The 15,157-nt window shown below is 39.1% G+C and overlaps 1 protein-coding gene and 1 long non-coding RNA gene across 2 annotated transcripts; one reads left to right on the top strand and one right to left on the bottom strand.

Moving 5' to 3' along the window:
* Positions 1 to 326: 326 nt before the first annotated feature.
* On the top strand, positions 327 to 5,447 carry LOC117216952. The gene is made up of 3 exons (XM_033464135.1): positions 327 to 431; positions 3,935 to 4,596; positions 4,694 to 5,447. Exons 1-3 carry the CDS (start codon positions 327 to 329, stop codon positions 5,445 to 5,447), a joined length of 1,521 nt encoding a protein of 506 aa, XP_033320026.1.
* A 6,789-nt stretch (positions 5,448 to 12,236) lies between these two features.
* Positions 12,237 to 14,008, bottom strand: LOC117217025. Its single transcript, XR_004489461.1, has 3 exons — positions 13,426 to 14,008; positions 13,142 to 13,340; positions 12,237 to 12,940 (listed from the first exon to the last, which is right to left on the bottom strand). It is a non-coding gene; the product is annotated as an uncharacterized LOC117217025 (long non-coding RNA).
* Between the last annotated feature and the right edge of the window lie 1,149 nt (positions 14,009 to 15,157).

Below are 15,157 nucleotides of genomic sequence, written 5' to 3' on the forward strand. Positions count from 1 at the left end.
AGGGCTTTCCATGTTTCAAGATTTCAAATGATGGATATTGAAAGAATTACAAGCAGTGACGAAGATTCTAATGACAGCAACATGATTATGCCAGTGAGGAATCTCGCGAGAAGATTCATTATAGATGACAGTAATAAAGAAGAAAATACAAAACCTGAATTGAGTGTTGAATGGGACTGGAAGGAAACTGATAATACACCAATAATTTGGAAATATTTGTGGGACATATTAATTACGCAACAAATCTTTACGCCCATCAAATAATAAACAATGAGAGAAAAAGGAAAGTGGATGATGCTTGGTTTCCAGTTACCCACGACGAAATGATGGCCTATTATGCGCTCTGTATTTTGATGACACAAGTCAAAAAACCAAATATACAAATATATTGGCCTAAACGAGAAGTCATACAGACACCTATATTTGAAAAAGTAATGCCTTTCAAAAGATTTTGCATTTCTCGAATAATGAAGCGAATTGCAGCAACGATCGCCTTCAAAAGATAAAACCAATCATTACTTACTGGAACGAAAAATTTAATAACATTTACACGCCGGGTAAAAATATAAGTATCGATGAGTCATTAATGCGATAGTCGAACTCGAAGATGGTATCCCGCTGGGGGTAGCCATCCACATGTTATTTAGCAATTAAGTTAGAAAAATTTACCAAATGTCCAGCTGGGCAAATTGTAAAGTACAAATTAAATAATAATAAAAAAATTTTTTACTTTTGTATAACCGTAAGCTGAAAAACGCTGTTACGCAAAGAGTAGAATTTAGTGAAACAAAAAATTATTCTAAATAAGGAGAGGTCCATGTTATTGTGCCCTTGAATATAAATAATGTTTTGGGTTACAAGGTCCAGAAACAAAGAAGCTATCAATAGATTTCTATTGCTATTTCTTGTAGCCTTTAGCTAGAGCTTTACTTCAATATATATTTCTATTACAAATTTATCCACGCGTTTCTCTATCAGATAACCTCAATAGTCCAGAAGCACTTTTTCGGATGACAATATTACGATAACTACGTTAAACAGAAGATTTCATTACATTATCAGCCAGCCCTAATAATTTCATAACTAATAATTCTCTAAATTTTCTGATATTTGTATTCTTCTTTGTTGTAATCTTGTAGACTATTAAAGCGTTTACAACTGTAATTTCCAGAAGAAGTTGAATGCCAAGTTTGAGGTACCGTTTGAGTCCTTTTATTTTTTTAAATATATTTTTCTATTACAAATGCATCCCCCCGTTCTTCTATCAGTCAACTTCAACAGTATTATTACTTATACAAGATTTGCTGTAATATATATGCTGTAATAATAATATGTCCTAATTAAAATATTTTTTAAAAGTTTCTGGTTCAAATTCATTTGAATTCCACAAGAGCACCATCGTGTGAAGTCAACATTGGCGCGGCTTCTCGCACTCAGTCGAAGATATCATGTTTCCAGTTCCGACACTCTGTCTCCGCCGCTTCAGCTCCTTTCCCAACCATTCGAGCGCATTGCTTGAGACCAGATTCTTCCGAGTTAAATGTGTTAAAAGTATGGCAAGGAGATATTAAAGCACCGGTCGCGTTTGCACTTGCGACATTTTGGTAAACCATTTTACCTTATCATGTCGGGAGATTCAAGTATGTCATAAGACAGTTCATGTACAAATTAATGCTAATTGAGAGAAAGAAAGAGCAAATTTGAAGAGTTGAAAAATTTAGAACGATTCAGATATAGAGTGAATATATATTGTTGAAGTGGGTCTCACTTCAAGGAAAACTCCACATCTTTTCTAATGTTTAGTTTTTCTAGTCCTCAAAGCCAGTGAGTATTATTTAGCAGTAAATCAATTTGATGAGGCCTAACGAACATCCTGCAACCCATCGAAACAACAACGTAGACAGTGTCCCAGAGTCAGCAGCCAGTAAGAGTATGACTATCTCTGACTCTGGGACTCGGCGACATCCCCTCCAAAAGAGCCAAACACATAGTATATAAGCCTAACCCCAAAATCAGCTCTCGACACTCTGTTCTAACATTCTTAACCGTGATTCTGCTGAATTCACATAACAAATTTTGCCAGCATATCTAAAGTCTGAATTTTTCTTACCTTGTTCGTGAAACGTTTAATCCTACGCGAAATCATTCGAACGACGCGAGGAAGTGACTTCTTAATTAAAGTAATTTCTTAATTTCATCACTCTCCGTGTCTTCGATGTGACACCAGCGTGCGGATCTGGACTAGCATACACATTGTACTAATACTTAAACTTACTGAAATATATTTCTGTTATACATTCATCCACGCATTGCTTCTCTCTCTCTCTCTCTCTCTCTCTCTCTCTATTACGAGGTAAAACTTTAACATATAAAGATCGGGTTATCCCATCGTTGCCACCAATTCGGTGTGACTGGCGGGCGTATATTGTACATGCATGTCACTTATGTAACTACCCATTTGAGCAGATAGAGAGCGTTCTGTACCGAAGCTTCGAGCAGAAGTGAAACTTCTTAGAAACGATTAGGGATGGGTCGCAGAATTTCTTTTTGAGCTGGAGGAAGGGAATCACCTTCGACGAGGTACTGCACGTAGGGAAACATTACGCCAAACTTATCTTCTTCGGAAATATCAAATTTACGATACCTTCTGTCTTTGTCACACGAAGTGCATAGAGAATCTAAAAGTATTGTTCGAAAATACTGAAGAGCTGCGATCAAGCTAATTGGTACGACTCAAAAGTAACCTCTTGTATTCGAACATGAATTAGAAAAATACCTATGAATATTTTCACATTTTTGTTTCATCGCATCGGTCGGAACAAAGCTTTCAGAGTAAATTAGAATATTTAGAGTAAGAGGAAAGGCATTGTTTTATTTTAGAATTGAACAGTATGTTTAATTTTGAAATTATTCTTTTGTCCTCCTAGGTTAATTATAAAAGCATTTAATAAATGTAGTCTTGATTCTATTACTGGTTCTTTGAGCTTACAAATTACGAACATGAGATATTAATTGCATTTTCACCGATTTTATGTATGTACAGAGAGTCAAATAAATATTATATAAGATATGTCATGTCTTTGACAAATGATACTATACCTTCAGATCATTAGAGATTTGTTAGAAAAGCCTATCGCAAAATTGACTTTGATCTTAAATTTCAAGATCAAAACTACAAAATAACACAAATAATAAGTGTTTCCTGAGTTGGTTTTTGGCATAAGTAATTTAATTCTTTCCTAGATGGAATACTGAGATGCATCGACCAACGTATAAAGAAACGTTATTCTATTTATGAATAAGTACTTCACCTTCATATATCCTTCACGTGTTTATCTGGGAAAGAATTAATAACATCAAATCGTGCTTTCTTCGATGCCATTAAACTCTTGCGTGAAAAGTTTCTTCATATAGTAAGCAATCTTGCAACAATGTAAGATCATGAATTTAAGTGCTTTATTCTATTTAAGATGGACTATCTCACGCGCTAAGAAATAATTTGGTGTTTCCTAATTAACATCAAGTTACTTACTTTCTATCTAACTGTGAAACGTAAACATATTGTAAATAATGTCCATGCAATGCATTCATCAGTAAATGAAGCTTTAAAATTATTTTACAATACAGCGATTGATTTGGGATTCATGATTTTTTTAAAACTTCTTTTCCTCATGACGAGGTGCTACACGCTATAATAAAAAAATTTGACTTTAAAATTCACCTTATTTGGATAAACTTCCGAATGTTACCAAACGCCAATCTAAACAAACAGACTTGTTAGCTGCTATTAGGTAGCGTCGGCCACAGTATTTCCGACCGTGATTTATCTAATGCAATCCAATTCTGATATCTCTCTTTAAAAAGAGTGGGTCGTTTTTTTCTGCCCATTAAACGTTTCTGAGCTTAAATATTTACGCACATATTTGTCCCTCAGCCATATGTATCATTCGCGAAGAGAAAGAAGGCCAACGAATCACCCGAACTCCCCGCGGACCCGGCTGAAGAAATGAAAACAGCCACAACGGCGGACATAGGAGCCGAACTGATTCGCCGGGCCGCCGAAGTGGCCAAGGCTGCCGAGGCACCCCGCGGCCACAAGGGCACGCAGGGGAAAACCCTGAAGGAGGCGGCGAGAACCATCACCGCGGGCGTGACAGAGTTAGTGAGGAGAACGGACCCTGTCACCGACGCACTCGCTATAGCGCAAGGACGCATAGCAACACTGGAGGCGGTGGTAGAGGCACTCCGAAAAGAGCCGACCTCGCGCCCCACCGCGGATGAGAGCAGCTACAGGGCGCGTCTCGCTGCGGTCGAGCACCAAGTAGAGGAGATGGGATCCTTGCTGCACCGACTGGAGGAACAACTGCAGGGAACAGAAAAAGGAGAAGGAAAGGAGGTCGCCCCTGCCGCGAACACGAGAGGGATGGAGCCTGGAGCCCCAAGCGCCCCAGCGCCCAAGGGAGGCCGAACGGCTGTCACCGAATGGCAGACCGTGGGAAGGAAAAGAAGAGGAAAGAAGAAGGAGGCAGGGAAGAAGCAGCCGGCGAAGCTGATCCCCGAGACAGGGGGCGGAGAGCCAGAGAAAAACTCCGGAGAGTGGATTGGAGAACGCACGAAGAGGGGGAGGCAGGGGGCCCCTCCCGCGCGCACCGCGAACGTCAGCGGTAACAATCACCCTGACGGACAAATCGAGCCAATCCTACGCGGAGGTGCTGGCTGCGGCCAAGGACAGTGTCTCCCTGACCGAGCTCGGCATCAACACGATGAGGATGCGGAAGACCATCACCGGAGGTGTCATCTTAGAGGTCCCCGAGGACCAGGGAAGGGAGAAGGCCGCAGCGCTCGCAGCACAGCTGACGCAGGCTCTGGACCCGAACGAGGTCCGCGTGGCGACCCCCTTCCGAGCCGCGGAGGCAAGGGTGTCCCTGATAGACATAGCGGCCACCAAGGCGGAAATCCAGAACACCCTGGCGAGGAAGAGCGGCTGCAAGCCGGAGGACACCCGGCTGGGAGAAATCCGCCCCGCTCGGAACGGACTGGGCGCCGTATGGATACGAGGCCCTGCCAGTGCAGTGAGGAAACTGGCCCAGGCTGGAAAGGTCGCCATAGGCTGCCTTGGGATAGGACACACGGGGAAGACCTGCACCGCCAAGGAGGACAAGGGGCACCTGTGCTTCAGATGCGGCGAACCAGGGCACCAGGCGAGAGCATGCACTACTGCGAGCCCGAAATGCCTGCTCTGCGAGGCGCTTGGAGCACCGTCGGTGCACAGGATGGGGGGACCGGCCTGCGCCCCCTCGAAGAAAGGAACGAAAGGAGCCGCCCGCGGATCCACGGCTGCAAGAGGCAGCGAGAAAGGCTCCCCGTCGCAAAGCGACCCTAAGCCCGCGAACAAGGAGGTAGGCACGGAGGAAGCCACAAACAAGGAAAGGACACCAAGGAACTGAGAATGCGTATCCTCCAGACTAACCTGGGAAGGTCAAGGCGAGCACAAGACCTGCTCCACCAAACCATCCGGGAGAGCACGGTCGCCCTAGCGGTGGTGGCGGAACCATACAGAGTTCTGGATGCCCCGGAGTGGGTCGGAGACACGGACGGAATGGTTGCCGTCACCTGGACATCAACGCCCGGGGCGTTTGCCCACGGAGTCCCGCTGGAACGCGGCAACGGGTACGCCGCGGTCGAGTGGGCAGGGATGATGGTGGTGGGGGTGTACGTGTCACCTAACAGCGGACGGGCAGCGTTCGAAGAATTCCTAGACGGAGTTGGCGACTGCGTCAGGCGACGACTCCCCCGACAAGTGCTCAGCGATTGTGGAAGCGATGTTGAGAGGGTCACAGGAATACGAGGCCGTCCGCCTCTTCTGCGAGCGAGTTATGCTCGCGAAGGAGCAAGCGGAAAGAGAGAGAAAAAAAAACTCTCACCCCTGCAGGATAAGACGATGGAGAAGGATGGCAGTCAGACGACCCAGAGCCGCCCCGCCATCACCCCAACGGACTACGACCAGAAGAAGTGACAGCGCTAGGGGCAACGACCTCCCCCTAACGCCTACTCAATAGCCGGCTCGAACAAGAGAACGCGAGAAGGGGATGCAACTGAAGTTAATTCATAAGAGGTTCCTGGAGCACCCCTGTCACGCGCATAAGATGGTCATCGTGGAGTTTTAGTCGGTAGGAGTCCGACACTACTCTGCTGTTACGCGATCATTGCAGCAGCGGAGTGTCCATGAGGATTTCTCCACGTACAAAAAAAAACAAAAAAAAAGAAAAAAAAGCCATATGTATCATTCATACTTACATAGTTATATTAATTACCGAAAATTCCATTTAACAGCTGTAAATATCTATTATATATTGGATCTTATATCTTCTGCACGTATGATTTCCCCATAAGATAAGATTTTATATTTCAGATCTACTATCTCATCCTATGATATCCACCATATTTCGTCTTGATCGACTATCGGTATTCGGAACTACAGCTCTTTTCCCAATAGTTTTTCGTCGATGCGAAAGTGTAGAATCATGTGCAAAAGCCATAACATATGTTTGTTAAACACCCTGTACCAAGTTTTCCCCGATATTATACAGTGCATCACAGGTTTGTACAGTCGAACTTTTTCTAGATATTTTATGGCTATTATATAGAAGCTAAACAACGAGATGCGATAAGGTTTAGATCATTCTCTTGTTAATCGGTCGATTGAAATTTTTTTGTTTGGTATAACATGGTTCAAAGAGAGCTTTAAGATAGTCATTGTAAATTTTTTATTAATTCGTCTTTTTTCGAGTTTTCAAGGCTACCTCTAGTTTCTTATAGATAAACCTATTATCTTTTTACACTTATCATAACAAATATTATGCAATATATTCTTGCATATGCTGTCAAATATAAATATATATAACATATGCATTGTGTAAAAAATGAAAATAAAAAATATATTTTTAGAATTCTGAAACCATGAAACACATTTCTATCGAGGTCGCATTGTTTTACCTGCTTTCTATAAAAATATGTATATGTATATACATCCGCTATTTTAATAATAATAATTACTAAAGGAAATAATGCCGTGTTTTCAACACACAAAGATATTCAGAGACGTAGCACATAGTGACATGTTTAGAAAAATTAGAAGTGGTTGTTTACAAACGTAACGTTAAAAGCTCATGTTTTCTCACTACTTCTCATTAAAATTTTCGTCAAAATAGAACGCAAGGACAAGAATACGTTATTTGTATACGTCAGGTCATACTTTTCGACCAGTTAAAGATAAGATATTATTCGCAAAATAGTTCCATGTTTGGCATGAGGCAAATTACTATTGCAGATTGCACAGGAAAGAGCTGCTGACTGTGGTACACGCATAGGAGAATTGCCTGGAATACTCAGCGTTAAGCAAGGGCTCGATGACGGAAACTCGATGGAGGATGGATGTTGATGCGAATAAACAAACTGCACGTTTCAAATATATTGACCACACAACATAACTTAGGCAGCAGCATGAGGACAAAACGAATGTTCCATAAAATCTCTTCCACAATCTAACAGACTAAATCTCCTAAGTACGAAAGTTGTATTTCAGGGAAAGTGAAAGAAAATCCACAATTAAATGTACCAAGACTAGCGGAAATGAAGAACCGTAGAAAACTTAAATCTAAAGGTCTTAGAACTGTTACGAGAAAGATGTAAAAAGTGTCAGTACAAAGAATTCAGAGAATGTTTAAGACTAGCTGGGTACAGTGACTGGTAGAGTAGCCAAGAATGAACTCTTTATTTATAAGGTAAATGGGAGAAAACGAATAAACTTCACAAAGGAGTTAATTTTTATGACTAAATCGAGGTGGAAAGATGTGACATCTGTGAACGAAGGCAACTTTAATATCCATAATTTTGATACAAGAACTAGAGTTGTGGACTTTTTATTTGAAAAGAAAATAATGAATTAATAGATCAAAAAATTATTCCAGACGAGATAAATAAATATATTCGAATATTGTCGAAAAGCGATAGTTTCCATATAGGCTATACACAGTTAAACTTATTTTACGTATTTTTAGAGTCACGAGTTTGTTTCGTCAGACGTTCATTCCCTTGGTTAGCTAGCGTTTACCGAGAAGTTACTTTTATTTATTATTTACATGTAATAAAATATTTTCAAGTTTAGTTCACATGTGTTGGTTGGTGATCATCAATCAACTCTAGTCAACAGGATGTGAGTCGAGATGATCATGAGAAATAGGAAACTAGATGTAAGACAAGTGCTCGTGATGGAGAATTTTGAGGTTAGGTTGAGTGCAGAAATTCTGTGAATCAAAATAACCATGCAAGTTTATCAGGGATCTAGACATTGAAAAAAAACAACTTTGACACATAGAAGATACAAATAGAAGCGGTGCTCATAGAAAATGACGTGTGGGATTTGGTGAACGGAAGAAAAGTGAAACCGAGCCACGATGATGCCAGAGAAACTGGCGATAGTGAAGTGAAATTCAATATAATTTTCTTGGTAAATCCGTTGGAAATAAAACAAGTCAAAGGATGTAGTAGCTCCTGCGAAGCATAGCTAATGTTGGATAGCATATATCAATCTCAGGCAACAGCTCAGAAAGGCATTCTGTTAAAACACGTCTTGTAATAGATGCAAAATTATGACAATGTACGCGAACATGTACGTAAATTCTTTGATACAGTTGATAAGCTAAACGAAATAGAAGTTCTCCGAAAAAGGCGAAACCGGAGAAGAGTAGGTTGCGCAATCGGGAGGATTTCAAATTTAGATGTCATCGATGCAGAGAAAAAGGTCACCTACAAAGCCAATGAATGCAAGAAAAGACGGAAAGAGCCAATCGCTTGCGAACAGCCATAAACTGTATTGAACTGCGCGCGAATGAAGATTTTTCGGATACGAAAACAGCGAATCGAGCGGAAAGTATACGCTGCAATAATGTTTAGTGTTTGGCATAACGAATGTTTAATGTTTAGTGTACAGCATAACGAACATCGAATTTAGCTACCAGTGCGTCGTTTGAAATTGTCGAGAGATGAAAGGTATCATTCGCTGTCGATGTTCAAGGAGAGAAGAAAAATATGACCTTGAAAAATACGTTGGAAGACGATAAAGTTGCCGTTTACGAATAGTTCGGTAAGAAAAGACGAGATATTCGACTTGATACACTCGAATCCTTGCGGTTCGATGAAGATTCCATCTGTTGGAAAGGCCAAGTACTTTATCACATTTATCGACGATAAGTCATGATGTGAGGTAAGCTTTTTCAAACATAAAAGTGCGGCTTCTGACACTTTTAGGATTTTAAGGTTATGGTAGAGAACTAGAAGGAGAGAAGAATAAAATATCACCGATCGGACAATGGTACCGTTTTAATTGAAACCTCCTGCCTAGAATATCCTGGAGATTTCGTTAGTACTATCGGCAATTGTCTATAACATGAGCGTGCCAAGTGCACGATTTCTTTTTGTACTGTGTGCAGTAAAAGCGATATATTTTTCTTGTTGTAATCTCTATTATATTAAAGCGATTTACAATAGTTTTAATCATCAGGTGTAGTATACTTGAACAAGGAATTCGAGCAATCTCCAAAACAATAGGGGATTCCTGCGAAGACTTGCCGTTTTGAGCGAAAGCGATTTCAGCTGCGAATTACATATGCAATTGCTGCCCAAGCAGGTAGTACAAATAACATTCTATTCCTGAATTGGAATTACACCAGACGTGAGACATATAAATATAAACCTATAAGTATAAACATAAATATTGATTATTTGGGAGTTTGGATTTGTTCTCGGTCAAAAAACTAGAAAAAGAAAATTTGAGGAACATACCAAACAAGGAATACTTTCGTGCTATTCATGCCCGTGGGATACAGGGTCTGGAACCAGGAAGAGAGAAAGATAATAGCGTCAAGAGACATCTCGTTTTTGGAAACTTTTAAAGATTATGCCCTGAAAGAAGACAAACGTTGAAGCTGCGCTTGAAAATGACGAGGCTGAAAGTGAAAAGATGTAGTTGTTGAGAAATGTTAGGTTGGTATGATCGCTAGTTACTACAAGCTAAGTTGGTACGACTTCTAACGACGCCCTTTTGTCTTAGAAGTCGACCACGTGTTAATTGGCCAAGTGTATTCTGTGTGTTAAGACGTGTTGTACGAGGCGGAGAAATATATGGAGAAAATCAAATCTGTGTGAATCGATTAATTATCAACCCCAAACCCAGATCAATTAACAGTAGTATGAGTCGAGACTCCGGTCTCTTTAACCAGTTGGAGGAAAAGGCCAAAAAATATAATACCAGGAGCCATGTGCTACCACCATATGCGCGGAATTTGAAGTCGCCAACTTTAAGTAGACTATTAGGTTAGCTAGTGTTACCTATTAAGTAGGCTATTGCAGGGGAATTAGGTCGTGCAAAACATGTTCAATCCGGATGGTACTTTGGAGCTCGACTGGTGGCTCGAAGATTTGCCGAATGTCTCGGGGTCCACTTTAACGAGACTTTTCCACCAGTAACTCTTATGACCTCTATGCGCCATGTTTTGGCCATAACGGCTAGAAACGGAATGCACACCGTTTATGGATTACACACTGTTTCTGGATTACACACCGTTGTATGTCGTATCTCACTTTCTCGCACTCGTCTGCATCAAAGTTCACACTCATTCTTCACACCAATAACGCACTAACTGATTCGGCGGGTCGTTCGGAATTTTTCTCTCAGTAATATAGAAAAATCTTTTCACTTTCAATAGCCATGTGTCGTCTGGTAATACTCAAACCTTTCACCAACCCTGCTCAACTGAAATAATTGTTTGCAAATAAATACCAAAATATAGTTTGAGAATATAATTCTGCCATAACTTATTTGTTTGCCAAATATTTGATTATTTCAAATAATAATAAAAGATAAAGGGTAATAAATGATTGCTTTTTCTGTATAAGAAATATACGGTACCTATTCTCATACGTGCGACATGCATCGATCGATTGTTTCAGACGCAATCTAATCGGAAATGCAAAGCGATTCGATTGTGACGGACTAATTAACTTTCATTAAATATTTCTATTTAAAAAATATTCTTTTATTTAATAAAAATTAACAAAAACAGCTCTTTTTTCTAAATAAAAGTTAATAGTTTTTGAGGATCAATATTTAAATAATATGTTTCATTTAAGGAGGGATTTTAGGAGTTCCGGCTAGGGATTACACATCCATTTTTTAAAAATTCTTTAAGGAAATGCAAAGTTTTTTCAAAGCTTGACTCCAGAATAGCCGTTAATAGAAAGTAATTACAATTCCGTTTTTATGATAGAATTCGATTGCAAAAAATTGCAGAATCTCTATTTTGATGTATATATTGAGTATTGATAATATAATGAGCAATTAAAACAATTACTTTTACATAAAATTTCACATTTCAAAAAATATTTTTATATTAAAGTTGTGAATTTTGATTTCGGCCACGAATATCCACTTTTTAGTCCATTCCAAATGGATTCCAATTCCAAATTGCGCAGCGGTCAGTACGAACAATGTTTTCCTATATATATAAGGAATGAACTGGCTGAGTTGAAGATATTCATGAAAAACTGTTGGCCCAACACAGTGCATCTCTGCCTATAGATGTGCGCTGTGGCAGCGACTGCGTCTGTATTCGTTACCGGTCGCCGGCTACTTATCTTACGGTTGGGGGTTGTACACAATTCCAATTTGTGAATGTGCAAGAAATGTCCATCATAACTCAATTAAAAGCGAATATTATCAATGTATCGGTTTTAAATTTAGGTTAGACTTTTCAATTCGGCTGTCGCGAGGTGATCGTCAACGCTTGCGTAAAATAATAATGATTATTTTATTGCATAAAATAATATCAATTATTCATTTGTCTATTGTTTTTATAATTAATTTGTTACATTTTCACGCAAGTGTTGTCGCAAGCTGCCTTGCGGCGACCGAATTGAGAAATTTGACTCAAACCTAAACCCCACATATATAAATACGTTGCTTTACGAGGCCTTTAAGCTCGCTCGATACTCATTTACAAATAGAAGATAAGTGATCGGCATTCAGTAACCAATACTGATGCGTATGCTGTGACAGACGCTTAAGTATAGACAGAATTGACTGTAATGGTATCGGCTCTTTTTCGCGAACATCTCGCAAACCAAGGCCAACCGTCGGTTATATGTATAAAAAAATTCTTCAAAATGTTTATATCTATAATATGTTTAAAAATCATCGAAATCAGGGGGTAGTTAACCTTTCTACAGTTTCCAATTCAGATTTTACCAGGTTAATTTAAAAACATATTTTTTTACAAATTTATAACATTTAGGCACTTCGAAATCCATACATACTCCTCCTGTTTGATTCTGTGATTAGATATAGGGTTATGAAGATAAAATTATGAAATTTTAAGTGAAACTAATTTTGTTTTAATTTCTCATTGCTTTTAAAATAAATAAATTTGCAAACATGTTTTCCTCGCTAGCCGTGAGGTGGCTGGTAACCAATTCTAACACACACGTTGAAACGAAAGCACAATTATAGGCAGAATTTACGAATCGTGGATACTTGGAAAGTAAAACCTACGGTCAGTTATATGTATAGGAGCAAATTGTCCAAAAGGTAGAGCTTTACAACATATTTAAAAATTGTGGAAATTGGAGAGAAGGTAGCTCTTCAGAAATTTCATCTAGTTCTGTATTTTATTTTTATTTTAATTTTTAAATATTTATTCTTTTTTTATTGCACCAATTAAAAATGACATTTTGTCTACTTTATGATGGTTACAAAATCATCGCTTGAAATATTTACACAGGCGTTTGCCAAATTCTTTATCATGGTAGCCTGATTTTCCTCCAAACCATTGTTTTACTGGTTATCATTCCGTTTCAATATGTTAGGTGTGAGCCTCATCTGGTGCTGTAATAAAAGAATTGCGTATAACACTTTTTCCCTTCACATTAACTTTACCGGCTATCGGCAGGGAATTTAATCTATCCTAACTTAAACCTAATTTGTTTTCTAGTTTTACAATTCACTATGTATGTTCACAGATTCAATCTATGTACAAATTCAATAGTGTGATTAAGAGTTTTATGTATATAGCACTCTGTTGCTAACCTACTGCAACTTTTAAAACTATTGGTATGTATCTCTGAATCAATGGTAACATATTCTTTAATAACAGAGATGAGACTTAATAACATTGATGATTAATCCAGCAATCAACTGTATGTGTATCGATGATTCCAAGCAGCCAGTGCCCGCAAATCATGCTTCCTCGATTATACTTTCTTTCGCCAGGTTTGATTTCGTCAATCTAATTAATAAATGAGGACATAAAATTTTTGAAATGTGTAAAAGATAAGTAATAAAGGTGAAAGGAAGTTGAAGTATTAGCGTACATTAATAACGCTAGGAGAACCAGATTCTACTTAGTTGTAGACAACTCACAATTAATAGTTTACAACTCATAACAACTTGACAACTCAACTCTCGATTCCTCACAACTCGACTCTTAGTTAACGACTCCTCACATCTCGACTCTCAACTTACGACTGTCTGTTAATTCGTCCTTCTTAAGCATCCCTTTGTCTTCTCTCATAGCCCCACCACGCACGTGTTCCGTAACCGTCCGCGGTCATAGTCACGTAGGGCTTCTCCCGCGTAACTATTCGACTGAAGGACCGACGACACATTGATGAGCTGCTCGGTTCATTGAAGTTTCCAGACCCTTTTGTCCTGTCGATATTTAGGTTTTCTCGCAATATTGTTTATGATTCACCCGATATTTCTTAGGCAATTTGTCCACGTTACTACAATATTAAAGCTGATTATTTATCAAATATCAGGATAACTAGAAGAATAAACTATCTGTTAGTGCAAAACATGCAATAACATCAGTTAATCGTAGATTAGAGACTTTGAACCTTTTAACGAGTAAACGCCTTTCGCACGTGACTAGAGGTTTGTACTTTAACTGGCATTATTAATGCAGAGCACATCGAATCACGCGTTACGGACATGAATATTCAATTTTGAAAGTGAATGCAGTATTTGAAACTGAGTTTGTGTTACGAAATGAAATCTCGGTGAAGAGTTTCAGCACACGGAAACATGAACTATACAGATCATTCGACTTATGTAAGTGTTATTTGAGAGACATTACAAGAGGAGTTTCAAGAACGAGACAGCACTTGGGCTCTTTCAAAGATATTGCACCTGTTGATAAATTGCAACAAGCATCAACCTCTTCGTGCAGGTTGCAACCTTTCCTTACCTTGGACAGTACAATTTCAAAGATCAGTTATCAATATCAAATGTGACGATGACGCATGTTTCTTTTGGTCTGTCGTTGCGGGCCTTTGTCCAATTAGCGAACATTCATACCGACAGGTATCGTACCCACCTGCTCTAACATACTCTGTACCGACAGTATTCAACTGCCCATGTCGCTGAATCAAATTAGCAAATTTAAGAAACGCAACGATATATCTATAAACGTTTACAGATAGGAAAATGAAGCGTATGTATCATTTCATCTAACTGCGCAAAAACGGAAGCATGTCAATTTGCTATTTATTGAAGATTATCTTGCTTGCATATAATTTGCTATGTATCAATGCAAATTAGCGCTCACTGATGTAAATAATATGTCATATCATCGCGAGGTACCATAACATTTATTCTCTCTTTTTTCAGTTACCTTCACTGTTTTATCTCGCAAAAAAAATTAGACATCTATATTACCAATTGCGAGCGAATAACCTTTCTATCCCAGCCACGAGGAGAAATGGCGGAATAAAAAACTGGTTATGCTATGACTGCTATATTATCGACAAACTCGATATGTCATCAACTATCGTTATTTGTCGCAGTGTTTAAAACACGAGATTGAAATTGGAAAATGTACATCGTATTCTTGAGTTTCAACAATCGCGATAATTGCGGGATTACATCGATTTAAGTACCAGGATTCATAGGAACGCTGCAAGGGATTTTTCGAAAGATTTGTTTAAATTAATGAATAACGTGATTCTTGATAAAACGATGGGCAATTTGCGTAACCATACGGACGTGAAGTTAGTCACGCGTTGAGACCATGCTGAATGACTGATTGCCAGACCGAATTTCCAT

The sequence above is a fragment of the Bombus bifarius genome, unplaced genomic scaffold (genome assembly GCF_011952205.1).
Source record: "Bombus bifarius isolate JDL3187 unplaced genomic scaffold, Bbif_JDL3187 scf7180000007974, whole genome shotgun sequence".
Classification (NCBI taxonomy): Eukaryota; Metazoa; Arthropoda; class Insecta; order Hymenoptera; family Apidae; genus Bombus; species Bombus bifarius.

What these genes read in the sequence shown, in the direction of transcription:
- LOC117216952 (XM_033464135.1), top strand. Translation starts at nt 327, where the DNA reads ATGGCCTATTATGCGCTCTGTATTTTGATGACACAAGTCAAAAAACCA. An exon ending in AGACACCTATATTTGAAAAA is followed by an intron (nt 432 to 3,934) that starts GTAATGCCTTTC and finishes TTTGTCCCTCAG; the next exon opens with CCATATGTATCATTCGCGAA. An exon ending in CCAGAGAAAAACTCCGGAGA is followed by an intron (nt 4,597 to 4,693) that starts GTGGATTGGAGA and finishes GGACAAATCGAG; the next exon opens with CCAATCCTACGCGGAGGTGC.